This window comes from Phaseolus vulgaris, chromosome 1 (assembly GCF_000499845.2).
Source record: "Phaseolus vulgaris cultivar G19833 chromosome 1, P. vulgaris v2.0, whole genome shotgun sequence".
Lineage (NCBI taxonomy): Eukaryota > Viridiplantae > Streptophyta > Magnoliopsida > Fabales > Fabaceae > Phaseolus > Phaseolus vulgaris.
In genome coordinates, this window is record NC_023759.2 from 687,517 (window position 1) to 707,763 (window position 20,247).

The 20,247-nt window shown below is 36.0% G+C and overlaps 2 protein-coding genes and 1 long non-coding RNA gene across 4 annotated transcripts; all 3 read left to right on the forward strand.

Moving 5' to 3' along the window:
* The first annotated feature begins 1,627 nt into the window (after positions 1-1,627).
* On the forward strand, positions 1,628-2,017 carry LOC137815337 (secreted RxLR effector protein 78-like). The gene has a single exon (XM_068618482.1). It carries the CDS (start codon positions 1,628-1,630, stop codon positions 2,015-2,017), a length of 390 nt encoding a protein of 129 aa, XP_068474583.1.
* A 4,906-nt stretch (positions 2,018-6,923) lies between these two features.
* LOC137816355 (lysine-specific histone demethylase 1 homolog 3) lies at positions 6,924-17,615 on the forward strand. Of its 2 annotated transcripts, none has more exons than XM_068619459.1 (9): positions 6,924-7,073; positions 7,244-9,236; positions 10,829-10,970; positions 11,273-13,531; positions 13,798-13,891; positions 14,273-14,766; positions 15,139-15,855; positions 16,269-16,349; positions 16,867-17,615. In XM_068619459.1, exons 2-9 carry the CDS (start codon positions 7,363-7,365, stop codon positions 16,930-16,932), a joined length of 5,727 nt encoding a protein of 1,908 aa, XP_068475560.1. In that variant the 5' UTR covers positions 6,924-7,073; positions 7,244-7,362; the 3' UTR covers positions 16,933-17,615. The 2 variants fall into 2 exon arrangements, with proteins under 2 accessions (XP_068475560.1, XP_068475561.1); XM_068619460.1 differs by having other exon boundaries at positions 16,275-16,349.
* A 180-nt stretch (positions 17,616-17,795) lies between these two features.
* On the forward strand, positions 17,796-18,935 carry LOC137816356 (uncharacterized). Its single transcript, XR_011081791.1, has 3 exons — positions 17,796-17,936; positions 18,095-18,178; positions 18,545-18,935. It is a non-coding gene; the product is annotated as an uncharacterized lncRNA (long non-coding RNA).
* Positions 18,936-20,247: the final 1,312 nt, after the last annotated feature.

Below are 20,247 nucleotides of genomic sequence, written 5' to 3' on the forward strand. Positions count from 1 at the left end.
ACTATATTTTGGATTTTTTGTTTTAAAAAAATAAATTATGTTCAATATAGTTTCACATTGCTCAGAAGTTTAAGTTAAGAACAATTTATACACTCTTTATCTTTAAACATACCAGTATGGGATGACCGACTGAGACTGTTGACCCGGTCAACCTACGCAACTAGACCCCACCTTAAGCTACGAGGTCGACCACGTGGCATATGTGGCTGACCGACATAAGATGCTCAAGTAAAAAGTTGACCCGATTAGCAAAGGCTAACCCATGGTTAGGGAACGACCTAATCCAACCCTAATCGCTAAGCAACCCCTAATCCGGCCCAACAGCAAGGGCCCATCAAGGTAATATAAATATCACGTATTCCAAGAAAAAAGGTACGTCATTATCAACAGTATTCTGACAGTCGAATACGATACCCCACTGACTTGAGCGTTGGAATGTCATCTGCAGGTACCCCGCCAATCTGGGGAGCCGTTTGGTGAGAAAGTTGGAAGGAGAAGCGTTGGACGTGGCTAAACCGACCGAGTAGCGCCTGAAGTCAATAGTCCTCCCAGTCTCCAAAACTAGTTCGAGAACAGTACCAAGATGTTTTCTTAAGAAGAAAACTGTGACAAAATACCAACTTAAAAACAAATAATAACTCGAATGCGGTAAACTACCAATAATCTCTTAAAGACTAATCATGGATGTTTGATAATAATTTTATAATAGTAAAAAAATATTTAAAAAAGTATTATTGAAATGAAAACTTGCACGCATGTGGCATGGGCAGTCTCCATCACCAACTTCATCTTGGTCCACCTGTTCAATCATAGAGCTTCTCTTATTAATGTCTTCCACTCTGTTCTTTGTTTGCATTTGTACTTTGATTATAGCAGCCACATCTCAATTCTCACATACCGTAGATACTTTCCACACTTTTCTGTTGGAACCTGGTCCTCACACAGAATGCAAAAATGGAATATTTTACATGCTGCACACTGAATTCAAAAACTGTTTATACTTTTCTGCTAAATGTTTTAAATGGATAATTTTTTTTTGACTTAACATTGTATCGAACTAAAGGATTATTTTGATTTAATTTAAAAGGGAATAAAAAATAAGAACAGATTTAAAATGAAAACATACTTATTTTTTAAGAATATAACTTAAATTAATTTTAAATTTAGATTTAATAGTTTGACAGATAAGTTTTAAAATAATAATAGTTTGACATTAAGATTACAATGTTAACTTGATAATTAAATATATTATTATTTTATTAAAAAACATAATATTTTATTGTTAAAAGAAGATGTAAAGTGGAAGTAAGAGAAAAAATAGTGTGAAATAATTTTTTCAAAATTTTAACATATATATGTGTTTTAATAAAATATTTTTTTTCTTCTTATAAATCAATCAAGTTTGGACAGTTTCCATGATTCAGTTTTTTCTAGAAATTTCTCACTCTAGTCTCATACATTCTCTCTATACTTCCATATTAATGAAAAATTGGTTTTAAGTTTTTTAGAAATCTTAAATAAGTATAAATAAAGTATAATGTTACTTTTTTTAAATAATATTAATTTCAAATCCATATCTCTCGTAGGTGCTGTTTACAAGATCATTACAAAGGTGTTGTCACTCCGTATGAAGGAAGTTATGTTTGATGTCATTGATGATTGTCAATCAGCTTTCCTTAGTAACAGAGGTCTTTTGGATAGTGTCGTTATGGCCAATGAAGCGCTGGAAGAGTGTACGAGGAATCATAGGAGTGGAGTATGCTTTAAGGTGGACTTTGAAAAGGCATATGACTCAGTTAGATGGAGTTTTCTATTTGATATGCTTCAGAGGTTGGGTTTTCATGAAAAATGGATTCTGTGGGTGAAAGGATGTTTGGCTTCGTCTTCAGTATCCGTTTTGGTCAATGGGAGTCCTACGGAGGAATTCAGACCGTCTAGGGGGTTAAGACAGGGAGATCCTTTGGCTCCATTCCTGTTCCTGGTGGTAGCTGAAGGACTAGCAGGGCTGGTGAGGTAAGCATTGAGTATGGAGGTGCTTAGGGGCATCAAGGTAGGGAGAAATGGCATTGAGTGTTGCTTATTACAGTTTGCTGATGACACACTTTTTCTGTGTGAGGACTCTTTCAACAATATCTTCGCTATTAAGGCCATCCTGCGATGCTATGAAATAGTATCAGGCTTGAAAGTTAATTTCCATAAATCAAAGTTGGTTGGTATAAGGGTTGACAGCTTCGTCCTGAATATCTATGCGAAGACGCTCAACTGCCACACATTGAGATTACCATTCCAATACTTGGGGGTAGAAGTTGGTGGTAATCCGAGGAAGAAGCAATTATGGGAGCCGGTTGTGACAAAATTAGAAGCTAAACTTAGCTCCTGGAAAAGAAGATTTCTATCTATGGCAGGTAGAATATGCCTGCTAAAATCGGTATTCACTACCATACCACTTTTCTATCTATCCATTTTTAAAGCCCCACTAGCAGTATGCAACAGGATAAAGAGTATACAAAGAAGATTTCTCTGGACGTGGGGAAGAGAGAACAAAATGATTTCTTGGGTAAGTTGGGACAACGTTTGCAAGCCCCCTGAGGAAGGTGGGTTAGGGATCAAAGAGATCAGAAGTTTTAATACTGCTCTACTGGCAAAGTGGAAATGGCGGTTTATGAGTAAAGAGGAAGGGAAATGGAAAGACATACTTAAATCAAAATATGTCGTAGGAACAGGAGGTCGACAGTTGGGGCTGAAATATCAATCGTGGTGGTGGAGGGATCTAATCAAAGTATGTGGCGAGAGTGAACATGAGGGATGGTTCCAAAAAGCTGTTGAGTGGAAAGTAGGGGATGGGGGCATAACTAGATTCTGGGAGGACGTGTGGCTTCAAAATATTTGCCTCAAAAATTTATATCCTAGACTATACGTTGTGTCATTAGATCAAGGTAAAATGGTGGGAGAGGTTGGAAGATGGGAGGGTGATATATGGCGGTGGCGGTTAAACTGGAAAAGAGAAAGATTTGTATGGGAGGTGAACATGGAAGAAGAGTTATTATCAAGCTTGACAACAGGTATCATACGCCAGGATGCTCAAGATAACCTTGTATGGAGGGGAGACCCAAAAGGGGTGTTCTCGATGAAATCAACATACTCCACCTTGAGCCATCATCAAACCATTGGAGCAGAGGATAATGTTTTTGGGATTCTATGGCAGCTGAAAGCCATGCCCAAAGTACTTATCACTGCCTGTAGAGTCCTTCTTGACAGACTCCCAACCACTGACAATCTCATAAGAAGAGTAGTTTTCGTGGACTCACCTTTATGTGTTATGTGCAGATTGTTTGAGGAATCATCTCAACATCTCTTCCTTGAATGCGAACATGCGCAACGTGTTTGGTCCCGCTGTTATCGCTGGATTGGTATTTTGGGGGTCCACAACAAATACATTAGGAATCACTTGGAAAATTTTTACTTAATCCACTTATCAAGTGCGCAAAATCAGGTGTGGAGAGGTTTATGGACAACAATTATTAGATGTATGTGGGAGCAACGAAACCAAGTTGTCTTTAAAGGAGGGGTCCCCGATGCAGATGAAGCTTTCCAAAATGCTCAGTTACTGTCATGGCTGTGGTTAAAACACAAGGCACTTGGATTCTCATATGCTTTTTCCGACTGGCTTTTGAATCCCATCCCGTGCCTTACTGCTGTTAGCTGATATATCACTTCTTCATGCTGCAAAGGTGCCATGCTGCTTCGTGTTATTGGTTTCTGGTTTTCGGTTTGTTGATACAGGGGGGATTTAAGGGATACAAGTGTTACACAATACAATCTCTAATGAAGGCTTCTATGTTAGCAAAAGGATCACGGGGAAGGTAGATTCAGGGTTGGAAAAGCAATGGCAGCGGGTTAAAGTAGTGGAAAAGTTATCAGTTACAAGGGTTAGAATGGCAGTGAATGCTTATGCCAGTAGAGGTTTCTTCCTACTGAGTATAAATAACAATCATAATGTGGCTTACCAAGAGTTGAAATGGAGGGTTTGCCTCGGAATATGTCAAAGAAGGGTTAGAATATGCTTGGTCCAATGCAATACTAAGTGAGGCAAGTTCCAATCCTACTATGCAGCTGGTGTTGGGCTTGTCCAGTTATGTAGCAGGAGCACCTACACAACACGTTCAGAATAGTAATAATGAGTGGCGATAGGAATTTTGAAGAGGTCTGTTACGAGTTTAGAGCATTAGAACACTGAATTTGGTAGTCTTTTCAGCAGAGTGCTGCAGAGGTGAGAATATAGATTGGTGCAGAGTTTATTGTAAGCCCATTGAGTATGTAGGGTATTGGTAATGCTAGTATAAGGAGTTGTTAGGCAACCTAGCTGCTAAATTGGTGGCTGCCACAATCCGTGCCAAAGGTGCACCTGTAGGATGCTGCTATTAAAGACTTAGGCACATACACTGACTAACTGTTTCAGGAGCTCACCAAGTGAAGTATTGTGTTAGCCAGTGATTGTTTACTGGTGACCAAGCTTTGACAGCTTGCCATGTTGCTAGCCAAGTTCACTTTATAACAAAACCTGCATTAATCCTTGGACCAACATAAAGTGTTGGATATGAGAGAAGATTGGAGGCACAAATACGAAAATGTCACGATATTAAGGTGAAAGGAATGAACAATAGGGTGTTGGCGTGGGTTAGGTACTTGGATGCAGGGGAAGCCTAAGTTTGTTTAGCGATTATGGAAGCCAAGGGATAGGTGTGATTATTGTTGGAATGCTGGAGGAGTTTCTGTTGGCCTTAAAGTGACGTAGAAAAGAATTCCTGACACGGTTGCTGTTTTTCTTTTTGGGTCCTACCAAAATTGGTTTAGTTCTCTCGTCATGATTGATGTACTTTTGCTTGCTATTCCTTGTTCTATCTTATGGCCTTATGCCCCTGGGACTAGGTGCCAACTAAGTGCTGTTATTATTCAGTTTCAGTTTTTTCAGTTCTTTTTCTGTTCTTTGCAGTTTTTGTGTGTTTTAGTCTTTTTTGGGTGAGTTTTTGTAGGTTAAGCCACATATTGGGTGTTTTCTCTAAGCTTTTTGGAGAAGTAACAATGTGGTTGATGTATACGGGTTGGGATACCCCTGAAGTATTCCATTTAATTTAATTTATTTTATTGCTGATAAAAAAAAATTAACTGCATCCCATTTTTTTAGTAGTAATATTTTAATTTTTAGATAGTTATAGAGTTGAGATAGTAGTTTCGTCATTTGCAAAGGGTTGATGAGAAAATTTTGTTGTATTTGATATCTTTCAATATATATATATATATTTTTTCTTGAGTTTTGTACTCAATTTTTGCATCTCGCTAGTAATTTTTTGGAATTTGTGCATTCTAAAAAATGAAATAAAAAAGAGAGTAAAAACATAATCACCATCAATAAAAACACTACAAAACTTACTTCAAGTACTTATATCCACCATTAGTCACAATCGTTAAAAACACCACAAAACTTAATTCAACCATAAATGTTTATCACCAACAATCATAGACAACCACAACCACTTAAAAATGAAGAATAATACATCATACTCTCCACTATATTCAGAAAGGTATTGTTGAAATTAAAAAAAACTATGGAGGTGCAACTAAAAGGTATGAAAGTGGAGGAAGAAATTGTCATTTTTCTTCTCAGCTTTTGCTTCTTGCACCTTCATAATCAGTACTTGCACTTTTGTACTAACAACATAAAGACTGAATTATCCTAGAGATATAATTTAATCTCCAAATCTATTTCTTTCCTATCTCTATTCTAGGTCTCTTTTCTCTTCTCTTTTACAACCATCAAATCACTTTTGGAGGTAATTTGTTTTTTTTTTAACTTTTTAGATTCTGCAATGTTTTTGAATTACATGATTCATTGGAAGCTGAGTGCTTTGACAATGTTTTGTATCGGTAATTCCAAAACATTTTTTTTCAGATGATTATTCCTAAATAATGTAATATATATATATATATATATATATATATATATATATTTTGAAAAACTTCTTCTGCAAATTTTTTGGAATAGGTATTCCAAAAGAATGTTATGTCTAGTTGGATGAAATAAACCATGAATGGTAGAATAGTCATTTTAAAATTCATGGGATTGCATGTAGTATTTATGGGGGTGAAGGAAGCAAAAAGGCTCTCTGTTTTGCAAGTGATTGGGCTTTAGCTCGTTTGCTCAACTTGTGAAGCTCAAGCCCAATGCCATTTTGGGTTTAACTTATTTTTTAGGGATAGTTGTATCTAAGTTAGATTAAGAATTAGGAATAGGAATAATGAAACACTGTTCGGGAATAGGAATAATGACTACAATTTTAAGCCGAAGAAGACAATTTTTTTCGTTGAAATTTCTAGTTATGTAGAATTTGTTGAAATGTGTTATTTTATCTCATTAGCTCAAAATTATAATTTCTTACAAATAAACAAAATCAATTTGCAAACAATTAAACAAGACAGTGAAAATAATCCTAAACCCTAAATCCAAAATCAAAATTTGAATTATAATGAAAAGCTCATGTTCTTGAGATAACTAGATGTAAATCTCAAATATTAAATTATAATAAAATCATTGTGCAATTTGATATTTTAGTATTTCATAATTTGTAGCCAAAGACAGATTTTTATATTACTAACCATTTGTTACAATTTTTTATTTATAATTTTTAAACATAAAATCATTAGAGTGAAGATGCTAAATCTAAATATATGAACCCTACCAAACTAATATTCTCTTAATAAACCTAATAATTATTCTTTTATTTTTTGTTATCAAACGTAGTTTATTTTGACAAATGCTTTTTAATATTTGAAATAAAAAGGCATAATTTTCGAAGTATTTGTGCCAATCTTAAATAATAATAATAATATTATTATTATTATTATTATTATTATTCTTCTGCTCAGTGGTCACGGTTAAGGTCATGAACGTTTTTCCCTTGCCGTGAGAAGCCGTTACTCTGTTACCGTGCGCAGTTCACAGAGAGACACCATAGTCTCTTTCTCTGTCTACGATTGAAGAGAGAACGTAAGATAATAGCAATTGCAGAACACAGGTGCGAGAACCTCACTATTTTACCTCTTTTTTATTTTTATACATTTATATGCATTTACCTTTCCCTATCCATTTAAGTGTGCTGTGTGATTTTTCTTAATTTTTTTTATTCAGCTTCTGTTTCTTCACTATCTATCTATGTTATTATATTGCTCGATTTTCTTCAATTAGGATTTGGATTATGTTCATTGAAGCGCGAGGGGTGTTAATCTGGTGATGGAGAAGTGGAGGAAAGCGACGGCGTAAAGGAATCGTTCTGAAATTGTTGTTTGGAAAACCTAGGGTTGCGAATGGAGGGAGAGGATGTTAGGTCTGGGACCAGGAAGAAGCGATCCAAGAAGGAAATTGGTTTTGACTCTGACGACGACGAGCCCATTGGGTCAATCTTCAAGCTGAAGAGGGCCAAGAGGAAGGGTAGTGGCAGTGGTGAGGCTGTTAGGGAGAAGGAGGATTTGGGGGGTATGGATGATAATGATACCTTGGCTAGCTTTAGGAAGAGATTGAAGGGTCCTAAGAGAGATCAGGGATCTGGGGTTGCAAGAGGACCAAGTTCTGCTTTGCATGTGTCTGATGAAGATTTGGTTGGATTGGGAGCTAAGGGTAAGGATGAGAAAGGGGTGGCCTTGGTGCCTGGTGGTGTGGACATGCAGATGCAGATGCAGGATTCTTCTGATCAACACATGGAGGATTCGTTGTCTGCGATTTTTCACAAGGCACAGTCTAGTTCTGCTAGGAAATCTCGTGTGGGTTCGAGACAGAAAAGGGGGATTCAGAAGGTGGATGGTGGGTTGAGCCCTGGTGGTTTTGTGGAAGCTGTGGATTCTGTGGTTGAAAGTAGATCCGGATCTGCTTCTGGCTCGAAATTGGTTGGGGGGAATGCCATGTCTGATGATGCTTTACCTCAAGCGTCTGAACCGGTTGTAACATCTGTGGTGGAGGATCAGAAGTGTGTTAATGACTGTTTTCAAGAGGAAATTGCGAAGGGTGAATGTGATTTGGACATTCCAGATGGATTGAATCAGCCAAAAGATGTCTATCATGATGATGGGAAGCAATTTTCTTGTGCTCTAAAAGCTGAAGATATTTCTTGTGATTCTGACCAGAAGGTTGCATTGCAGGAAAGCGTTGTTATCAGTGGTGGTTTACATAAGTTATCTTCCATGTTACTCGATGAAATAGTTGATACTGCCTATCTCTCAAAAGTGGGGGAAGGGGAAAGCCAACTTACAGAGGTCGGAGAGCCTGAGAATAGATTGACTGATGAACTAGTACAGGCATGCAACAGTGCTTCAGAACATGATGTTTCTACTTCTGCTGGAAAAGGAAATGTCTTGACATCTTGGCACACTGAACCCTTGATTAAATCAACAGAAAATGTATTGAAAGAGAATGATGATATGGTTTCTGGAAAAGGTTTTCAGGAATCCTCAAGGAATGGAGCTCTAAAGTTATCTGGATGCCACTTGGAAGTAGATGGAGGTGGAAAATCAGAAACCGAGTTTGTTTCTGATGGAAATTTATGTGATTATAGTAATTTAGATACAAAAGCTGAAGTGCAAGATTTTGTTCTAGGTTTTTCACCTAAGAGAAATGATGTAACTGTCAGTGGTTCTTCTATGGTGTCGAATGAAGCTGAATTGGATGCTCGCTCAAATCACCCAGAGAAACCTATAGAAGCTTGCAATATTCCAAAAGGCCCCACTGTTTCAATTCTGAAATGTAGCTCAGTTTTAGATCCAGTTCATTCGGATGGATCCTCTCTTCAATCTTCAATTCCAGATGAAAATGGGAACTCTGCAGAATACCATACCTCTGTCTCTGATTTTGTTGATAACGATGGTAAGATATCAGGCATTACACGGGTGGTGCGAAAGACCAAAATGCGTAAGCATGGAGACATGACATATGAGGGGGATGCTGATTGGGAGGTTTTAATTAATGATCAAACTCTAAATGAAAGTCAAGTTATGACAGATGTTGACCGCACTCTTAGGACAAGAATGAAGCATGATACCTCTTTGAATACCGGTGAAGAATCTGAAAACGTTGCAGTAGTAGCGGTATCAGCTGGGCTGAAAGCCCGTAAAGCAGGTCCAATCGAGAAAATAAAGTTTAAAGAGATCTTGAAGCGAAAAGGTGGTCTCAAGGAATATTTGGATTGCAGGTAATTAAGTTTTCAAACAGGTCTTTTTCATTTGCTTTGCTTGCAATTGTTTTTTCCTAGTGTTCAGAAAGTTTGCAGTTTTCCTTTTTCAGCACAGTTGTTCTTTCTTCAATATTTTTGGGTTTTTGTTGTCCTGTGCTTGAAATACAGAGAATACTTTTTCATTCTTTGTGACTGATGATCAATTGTGTTATTTGTTTTAGTTACTTAAACATGAAAATTAACTGTCATGAGTGATGATTGAACGTGTTGTTCATTTTAGCTGCTTAAGCATGAAATTTGGATATTGAACTCTTGCTGTATGTGGCTATGTTTCTGGTTAATGATTCACATGTATAGTTAGTTGGGTTGGGAGGTGAACAACTTTTTAGTGAACATTTACAAAGAAACTCGTAAATTTGGTGAGATGCCTGTTTGTTGGTTCAATTTTGTTCTCCTTGTTGGCCATTGTTTCTGATTTGATATTTGTTTGTGTCTGGTTAAGAAAGGCCTTCCTCCTGTATTTGCTGGAACAGGAAAAGTTTACCATGCCTACTTCCTATATTCTACGGAATTTCCCTCCCTCTTTTTTCCGTTTATGTGGAAATTCATGTTTAGTTGTATATTCTGTGGTTGTGTGTTCCTCTTTATAATATATTTATTGCTTATTGGTCATAACATCACCCTCCTTCTCTCCTCTTCTATCTCTTTTAAAAGTTTATTTGCAATATCTTTTCATAGACAGATTTAAGTATATGTTTTCATAACTACTTGTCTTCTACATTTTCAACATGATTTGCTAGTGGTGAGTTGGGAATACTTCTGTTGTTACACATACACATTCTGCTAACCTTAACTACGGTTAATTTATTATATTCAGAAGTTTTCTATTATTTTGTTTAATATTTTACTAGTTGTACAATATAATGCTATCATCATCAATCTATTTCTTTGATAAAATGCCTTGTACTGATTTCGTTTTTAACTGATGGGAATCACGGGATTTAGTTTTTTATCCCTATTGTTTTAGGATTTGGAATCTCTTTCAAAAATCTGTAAAGTGGTCTTGTAAACTCGAATGAGCATATTGCAGCAGCTTATTAGGTTATATTTACTTTACTTTTTGAATTAGGATTATGCTGTTTATTGGGGTTGCTTCTAAACAGGTTTTGGCTCAAACTAGATTGGTGTGTGATATAGATTGAACTGTTTAGTTTCATTATTTTATTTATGGTATTTAATTTTGTTTATCTGGATTTTTTTTGTAACTAATTTTTGTTGTGTAGGTATTTTATTCTGTTTGGGATTATCTTATTCCTGCTGAGAATAGGAATAACTTTTGAGGGTGTTTGGTAATGCTGGGCTGGGTCATTAAATATTAAGTGTAAACACTTGAGATATTTTTTATGATTATATAATCTTGGATTTCCTTTATTCAAGTAGCATATGATATTTGATCTGTAGAAGCACCTTGTCATAGACGAGTACTCTAAACTTCTCATTGAATATCATGCTGAGAGGAGTAATCTGGGACTGTTCAACGTCTCTTTGACGCTTATTTTGAACTAGGTAACCTGTTGTAATGAGTTTCACCTCATTTTTATTCATCGCAGAAATCAAATTTTAAGTCTTTGGAGCCGAGATGTCACACGGATATTGCCTCTTGCTGAATGTGGAGTTAGTGATACTGATTATGAGGATGGAAGTCCTCGTTCTTCTCTTATTAGGGAGGTCTATGCATTTCTCGATCAATATGTAAGTTTGTTCGTTGTTTTGGTTGGCCTTCAGTTTTGTTTCCTTTGCTTCTTCACTAGAAGAATATATGGATGGATATTTATTTTGTTTGCTTCAGCTTTTAGTGAAATACTTACTTCTATTTGGCTATCTTTTTGAGAGGTTTTGAAAGAAAAAATGGTTAGTTTATGAAAGTAGTTTGTTACCAAACATAGGCTAATTGAGCCTTTTCTTTTAAATGCTTTTTTTGGCTGAAAATTACAGCATATTGGTGTTTATTTTCTGGTAATTGAAACTTAAACATGGTAATATCATTTTGGCAGGGTTATATAAATGTTGGAATTGCCTCCCAGAAGGAGAATGTTGGAAGTAGTGCCAGGCACTGTTATAAACTGGTAAAAGAAAAAGGTTTTGAGGAAAGTCTCGCAGCTTCAATGGCTGACTCTGAAGATGGAGTTTCCTTTCTTGTTGGGCAGACGAAAATGTCAGATACTTTCAATGAGATTAACAATGGTCTACCTAAGGATTGCAATGACCTAACAACTGAAGCTACAGAAGGCATGGGGCACAGTAATGAAGTGAAGTTGGATTTACCAAACATATCACAACAGGCAGAAGGAAAAAAAATTGATTACCAGGAAAATGATGGGTTTCAGGATGGAACTATTGACAGTTCCGTTCCTTCTTCCAACTTTGCTGATTGCAGATTAACGTCTCTGGTAGCTAAAGAGAAAAGCAATGACTCTACCTGCATTAAATCTGTCTGGGGTGGTCAGGTAGGTGACAATCTGCAGTCTGATTTAGATCCTAGAAAGAGAGTAATTGTGATTGGAGCTGGGCCTGCCGGGCTAACTGCTGCTCGCCACTTGCAACGTCAGGGATTTCCTGTAACTGTTCTTGAGGCTAGGGGTAGGATAGGAGGTCGTGTGTTTACTGATCACTCCTCACTTTCTGTCCCTGTTGATCTTGGTGCTAGCATTATAACTGGTGTTGAGGCTGATGTGGCCACTGAGAGAAGACCAGATCCTTCCTCGTTGATTTGTGCTCAGTTGGGCCTTGAGTTGACGGTGTTGAACAGTGATTGCCCTCTTTATGACATAGTGACAGAACAAAAAGTTCCTGCAGATATGGATGAAGCACTTGAAGCTGAATATAATACCCTTATAGATGACATGGTATTGGTTGTCGCTCAGAAAGGTGAACAAGCAATGAGAATGTCTCTTGAAGATGGTTTAGAATATGCCCTCAAGATTCGGCGTATGGCACGCTCTGAAAGCAGTGAAGAAACTGAACAAAATAATTCTGCAGATAGACCATTTGATTCCAAAAGGGACAGTTCTGTTGAAAAAAAGCTTGATGAGGAGATTTTGAGTCCTCAGGAGAGAAGGGTTATGGATTGGCACTTTGCTCATTTGGAATATGGTTGTGCTGCTTCACTTAATGATGTTTCTCTTCCCTACTGGAATCAAGATGACGTGTATGGAGGTTTTGGGGGAGCTCATTGTATGATTAAAGGGGGTTACAGTTCTGTTGTTGAGTCTCTGGGAGAAGGAAATACAATTCACTTGAATCATGTTGTAACAAATGTGTCATATGGGATCAGGGAGCCTGGTCAGAGTTATAAAGTCAAAGTTTCTACATCAAATGGCAATGAGTTCTTTGGTGATGCTGTCCTTGTTACTGTTCCACTTGGCTGTTTGAAGGCTGAAACTATACAATTCTCCCCACCTTTGCCACAGTGGAAATGTTCTTCTGTTCAGCGTCTTGGTTATGGAGTTCTAAATAAAGTGGCTTTGGAATTTCCTAGTGTATTTTGGGATGATGCTGTGGACTACTTTGGAGCAACAGCTGAAGAGAGAAACAGTAGAGGTCACTGCTTTATGTTCTGGAATGTCAGGAAAACAGTAGGGGCTCCTGTCCTTATTGCATTAGTGGTTGGTAAGGCAGCCATAGATGGTCAAAGCTTGAGCTCTTCCGATCATGTTAAACATGCATTGAAGGTTCTCCGAAAACTTTTTGGGCAGGATTCAGTTCCAGATCCCGTTGCCTATGTTGTGACTGATTGGGGTAGGGATCCTTTTAGCTATGGTGCTTATTCTTACGTTAAGGTTGGAGCCTCAGGAGAAGACTATGATATATTAGGGAGACCAGTTGATAACTGCTTGTTTTTTGCTGGTGAAGCTACCTGCAAAGAGCACCCAGATACTGTTGGTGGTGCAATGATGAGTGGCCTAAGAGAGTCTGTTCGCATAATTGACATATTGAGCACTGGAAATGATTATATTGCCGAGGTGGAGGCATTAGAAGCTGCACGGGGACAGTTAGATCCTGAAAGGGATGAAGTGAGGGATATAATAAAGAGACTTGATGCAGTAGAACTTTCTAACATAATGTACAAGAACTCTTTAGATGGTGCTCAAATTTTAACCCGGGAAGCTTTGTTAAGGGAAATGTTCTTTAATACGAAAACCACTGGTGGACGCTTGCATGTAGCCAAACAATTGTTAACTCTTTCTGTTGGAAACTTGAAGTCTTTTGCTGGAAGTAAAGAGGGGCTAGCCATTCTCAATTCATGGATACTGGTATTATTATATCACTTGCAATTTTCAGACTTCGTTGTAATCTATTTTTGATTGACAGTACATCCAATTTTCATTATTACAAGTAAAACTTGTTAGTGTGTTTGGTTCAGCTTATTTTGAAGAAATAGTAACTTATTTCTGGTCAGTTTTGTGAGGGTTTTTGAAAAAACTAGCTGTTTATTCCCTAAAAATAAGCTAGACTTAACATGCTATTGATCTTATGGTTATGAAATTTCTTAGCTTATGGGCTTCAAATCTCAATGCAGGACTCAATGGGAAAGGATGGGACCCAACTCTTGAGGCACTGTTTGCGACTTCTTGTCCGTGTTTCAACTGATCTTCTTGCTGTACGATTATCAGGTAGTTATTTATTTCTTTCATTAATTTACGGTAGTCTTTGCATGTGGGTTTCTTTATTTACTTATGTGCTATACCTTTCTATACTACTTTTGAGGGAGAAATAGTTGCCAAGTGGTTTGAACTTGGTTTGGGTGAGACGAAAATAATTTTTCTTGTACCATATTATGAGATATACGTTTAGATTGATGTCAAACCTAGTTTGTGTCTTTACTTACTATTATCGATTCCTATCTAGTAATCATCCTAATGAAACTAGGAATTATAGTGGAAGATATATTTATGGTCCTGTAGATGATTCTGGTTGGATGAAGTCACATGGAAATACATTGTCTGCTGTTTCCCCTGTATTTGTGTTTATTTATTTTTTATTATTGGGTGTAGGAATGGGAAAAACAGTGAAGGAAAAAGTTTGTGTGCATACTAGCCGTGATATTCGTGCTATAGCAAGCCAGTTGGTCAATGTATGGCTTGAAGTTTTTCGCAAGGAAAAAGCTTCTAATGGTGGATTGAAGTTACCAAAACAAACAACTGTCTTAGATTTATCTAAGAGAAAATCTGCAAAAGATTCAGCTTTGGGAAAACCACCTCTGGGCACATATCATGGTACCATTGAGAATAAAGGAGGCTTGCTAAATCCTACCTCTGCTGGAAGCAATTCACCTTCCCATGCCCATATGAAGAAATTGCAAAGCAAACAAGGAAGACAACCAGCAGCATATGACTCAAGGCATGAAGTCAGTTCTTCCAAATCTAAAGGTTCAATAGACAGAGTAGCTACAGAGAAGGAGGATAGCCACTGTGCTATATCTGAAGAAGAACAGGCTGCTATAGCTGCTGCAGAGGCTGCCCGTGCTAAAGCTCTTGCTGCTGCTGAGGTTTGTTTCTCTTGGAGCTTTAGTTTTAATGTCACGAGTCTATTGTTATAGTGCTTATTCTGAAGATCAGTTGATAGTTTCAAGCTAAATTGGTTATATTTTATAATATGATGAGTTTTTAGGTGCAAAATTATAATATGTGCCTGATGCCCCCTTATTTTTAAGCAGATAGGATAATTGGAAAAATGTGGATTTTGCCTAGGTCTTTAACTAAGAAGTTGTCATTTTCCAGGATTATATTTTTTGTCTGAAATATTTGTTTTCCGGGAAGTGCATCGGGTACTACAAAATATCCAATGATTATTGTAATACCTCTTGATAGATCCCGTGGTTGTCATATTTGCTGAAAAAATCTATGGTTCTTCTTTGCAGGCATATGCCTCTGCAGAAGCCAGATGCAATTCGCTGTTACAGCTTCCTAAGATACCCTCATTCCACAAATTTGCTAGACGTGAGCAGTCTTCACAAAATGATGAGTGTGATAGTAAAAAAAGATGGTCAGGTGGTGTTTTTGGAAGGCAAGATTGTATTTCAGAGATTGATTCTAGGAATTGCAGAGTTAGGGATTGGTCTGTTGATTTCTCCGCTGCTTGTGTCAATCTTGATAATTCCAGAATGCCTGTTGATAACCTTTCACAGAGGAGTCATTCAAATGAGATTGCCAGCCATTTGAATTTCAGAGAGCACTCAGGAGAAAGTGTTGCTGGGGACAGCAGTATATATACAAAAGCTTGGATTGACACAGCTGGTGGTGTTGCAATTAAAGATCATCATGCCATAGAGAGATGGCAATCTCAAGCAGCTGCAGCTGATTCTTATTTTTCTAACCCAACTATTCACTTGAAGGACGAGGAGGACTCAAATGCCTGTTCAAAGCTACCGAGTTGGAAGCGTGATGGTGTTGCAAATGAGAGCTCTATTTCACAGGTTACTGTAAATAAGGATGCCCTAAAGAGTCATTCCCGCGCAGCAGATCATATTAAACAGGCTGTTGTGGACTATGTTGCATCACTGCTTATGCCCCTTTATAAGGCAAGAAAACTAGACAAGGATGGATACAAGGCTATAATGAAGAAAAGTGCAACAAAGGTAATTTTAACCGACATTTTGATTCTTTCTGTTGAAATTATGTTGTTTAAGTATAGACGGAGCCAGAGAGGTAAAAGAGTTGAAATGCTATTTGATATTAAGTGAGATGTATTACAATGTATGTATTGATATGTTTGATAGATTCATAATTAAGAAAACAAGTCATGATAGGTTAAGAAATGTGGTAATTAATCGTAAGAGAATGTAACTGGATGGAGGATAAACTAAGGTTTGGTGAGATATGAAAAAGGTATTTTTGAATATTTCCATATATTCTAACTGTTTATTTGCTAAATTAAGCAAATGTTACTGTGATGTGGTTGCTAGGAGGTTATAGGGATTAATTGATCTAGAATATTATCTTCAGTGAAATACGCTCCTCTTTATCCTTTTTCTAACTTTGGGGGTACAAGTTTCAGGTAATGGAGCAAGCCACAGATGCAGAAAAAGCCATGACTGTTCGTGAGTTTCTAGATTTTAAGCGAAAGAATAAGGTAATTTTTTGTTACTTCCTCTGTCATAGTTTTATCTTCTAGTACTAATCATTCCATACTTCTGCAGAATACTCGTTTCTCTAGAAAATGTTATTTATGTTACTTATGTTGGCATGATTTACTGATTGGACTCCAGCTTCTTGAGGGGTGGAGTGGGATTGGGTTAGCTGCGTTATGGTGTGTTTGATTGCATTTTTGTTTTTGAGTTTTTAAAATCTATTTTAGAAAACTATTGTTTAGAGTGTGGAAGTGGAGGAAGATGTTTAAGGTAGAATATGAGTAATAGAAAACTAATAGTAGTAAACCTAAACAAGATGTTCTGATTTTTTTATTTTAAAATCTGAAAAAAAAACTTTTTAATATATTTTTTCTAAAACTACTGTTGTAAAAAGTTTTTCAAATATGCCCATAATCATTTTTTATTTTCTTATTTTACTTTTTAATTTGTATGCACTTCTGACATCCCCCTTTAAGTATATTCTTTCTCACTGACTTTCATTGGATGCCTAACATGCAGATTCGCTCCTTTGTGGATATATTGATTGAGAGGCACATGACAATGAAATCAGATATGAAATCTTAATGTTCTTTGGATGGGAATTGTTTGTACTTTGTTGTACGTCTTTGTAACAGTTGCCAAAGTCTGGTTCTTCTTCCTACTTCAGTTTTCACAGTTTTGATGGCCATGGGCATGATCTCATATGAGCATCTCAGTCTGCCTATGTAAATGATCTAGAAGGTATAATTAAAACGACACAACTTGATCGATTCAAATCAAGTGGGTTATGTGGAATTCCTTCCTAGCAAAACCTTGAACGGCATACCAAATACTGCTGGTAGATTGCCAGTAAAAGACTTCTCTACCCAAGCAGACCCATTGCAAATATCAGTTGGATGTTCAGGGTGGTGGGCATTGGCAGGTTTGAAGATGACGGCAGGTTGCATTCATCTGTTGATTAATATCATCTTTCATTGAGGTTTATACCTTCGAGGATTGAAAACCTAGACCCCATTTTTATTGAAGGGGTTTCTGAAGGGCAAGACATTAAATGACCTTATCAATTTCTTTAATTTGTACAGCTTAGCATTGTTCTAGTGATGACAAGCATGCATATCCATTTTCTATGTCCTACTAGAAACATTTTTCTTATTTAAGTTTAACATCAATTACTAACTTTTTTTCTTTATTCTCCAAAGTGGGGAAAGAATTATTCCAACTTTTGTAAGATACTTGGTTACTCCAATTCTTCTTCTTCCTTTGTCTCATTTCTTGTACGTCTGTGTTGCACATGTGCGAATACCCTGTTTACTTATAATTTAGTCAGCCTCCTCATGTGTGGTTAACATAATTAAATAGATACATCGCCTCCTTGCAAAACAAGCTCGTCAATCTAACTATAATTATGATTCAAAGGGACTGCGCCATGGGATGCCCAGCAGCCCAAGTCTTTTATATGGTTTTGTACTATGTGTGTAATTATTGGGCTGCTGTTCTATCATGGTCGTTCTCCTGTACTAATTATGCTTACAGCTCTTCCTATGGTTTCTAGGCCGAGAAAGATATCAATCACTAATGGGAGGAACTAGGTATTCTGTATTTTCCTTCGATTTATACATATTTTGGATTTATTACCTTCTTCAGAACCAATTTTCAGGTCTCTTCTGTTTTCTTAACTGTATGTATCATTGTAAATGTTGAGGTGGATGGCCTTGTTATGATTCTATTGCTTTTCTTTCTGCTGCAGACTATCTTCAAGCCACCAGTATGTGATATTGGATTAAAAAATGTCGTTGCTGGGGAAATTAAATTCCACTGGGTGTATCTAGGGGTGAGTACATTTCTGTCTTTGCATTGCAGCAGTCTCCCCCTCCTCCCCCGTCTCAATAGGTCAAACCTGTGAATTCTCCTCATATTGGTTGCACCTATTATGAACATTGGTTGCCAAGAATATCTATGATGTTTGCTTGGTTGTACTTTTTTTTTCACTAAGGGAATGACCCTAATATCTAGTTTCATTTTCATTTTCATTTGGCTGCATACCCCAATGGAAAATTTATCCTCAGACTTTGATTTTGAACGCATTTCTGGTATGATTCGGTGTCGTTTAAAACTGTGCCATTTGCTGGGCACAGTATTGTATAATACACATTTTTGTTGTATGATCTTGTTAACCATTTTGGCTTTATGTTTCTAGGTTTGATGTTGGATTTTGAATTCTCATTCTACAGAGGTCACAAAAAATATGATAAAAAAGCTACAATACAGTATAATGCATAGATGGCAGCATACTTTATCTTTGGAGTTGCTTGTGTAAAAAATATTACGTTCTCAGTACTGATCTCTGTGCTTCCCTGCTTCTGATATCTCTTAATCATTAGTGCTGTGTCTCTAATTACTCTTATAGACGAATCGCAAGTTTATTGCAATTTATTTGTTTTCATATTTAGTTGGATTGCAAACCATTGCACGTTGAGATCACACTCCAGATAATAGTTTTGCATCGGCCAAGTGCAGGTTGTGGTGCTTTGAAATCTATATGAAACTATGGCATCTGTTTTTGAATACTATATATTTTTAGGGTATTTGCTTTAACTTTAGGGTTTCCATCTGTTTTTGAATACTAGATTTTTTTATGCTGAATGAATGAATTACCAATCATTATCTTCCAAAGGTTTGTATAATATATTCTTCATATATGTTTTCTTAGTTTAACAACTAACATTATCAAACACTGTTAATCAAACGAGTTAGTTTAAAGTTTTAATTAGCGTATAAACTCTTAGCAAAAATTTGAGTATAAGTAATTAATATTTGAGAAAAGAATTATATAAAAATTTAGGTGTTTTGGTTTTAGAAAGTTAAGATTTAAAGCAACAAAAATTAGTCATAGTGATGAAATTACTAATCACATGGTGATACAAACTACTTAAGAGTATCTCCATTAAATTGGTTATACATAAGATCATAAGTTTAAAACCTGAGTTTTGTAAGTACTGAAATGTGTTCATATAATGAAAATTTAAAATCTAAGTTTGCTCAAAATAAATTATTTTTTATCTTGAAAAATATTTTTTTTCAATAAGTAAATGAAATATTAGCGTTCAAGTCTAATAGAAATTAACGTTGTATAGTAAAATTCATAAAATGTAAATTAAGATAGTATAAAATGAAAATCACCTTAGTATTCTAAAATTGTATTTTTATATCAATTTACTTTCTTTTTTTGAAAATTCTGGTCTAAAATGAATTCCTGAAATAATATTAAAATGCCATTCTATTAAGTTGCCACAAATGAATACCACTTTGAAACCCCTAATGTCAATATTTCGTAAATATTTCACTAAAAGTAAATTTGAATTAAATTCTAATAATTAAATTTCCTAATATCAATTGCTTCATTAAAACTTGTCATCACGTTAAATAAAATAACGCTCCCTCTTTCTAAACAATCAATTAAAAATAATGTATTTCATATGGCATTAACTTTAAAATAACATATATAATTCATTTTGTTAACAACATTATTATTATAAATCAAATTTGAATATATTATTACTATGCTTATAAAATTAAATTAAAATAGTATTCGAATATTTTTTTAATTAAAACTCTATAAAGTTGAAATATGTTTCTTATCATTAGCAGCCAAAATAATTTAAAATGAATGAAAAGTCAAATTAACGAACGACTTTATGACTCACATGGAGCCTTTGTGTGCGGGGCAAGTCACCCTTGGTTCAGAATTTATACCAATGAATTTTTTTAAAACAGAACTTCCACGTTTTAATTTTTAAACAAAGTAAAAAAATTAATATTAAATGTATAGTTTTTGTATGATATTATTTATACATTTATTATAGTAAAGTATTTTTTCTAACCAATATATGTATATTGCAG

Coding starts and splice junctions, on each gene's coding strand:
- LOC137816355 (XM_068619459.1), top strand. CDS start 7,363: ATGGAGGGAGAGGATGTTAGGTCTGGGACCAGGAAGAAGCGATCCAAG. Junction 9,237..10,828: donor AAGGAATATTTGGATTGCAG/GTAATTAAGTTT, acceptor TATTCATCGCAG/AAATCAAATTTTAAGTCTTT. Junction 13,892..14,272: donor TCTTGCTGTACGATTATCAG/GTAGTTATTTAT, acceptor TATTGGGTGTAG/GAATGGGAAAAACAGTGAAG.
- LOC137815337 (XM_068618482.1), top strand. CDS start 1,628: ATGAAGGAAGTTATGTTTGATGTCATTGATGATTGTCAATCAGCTTTC.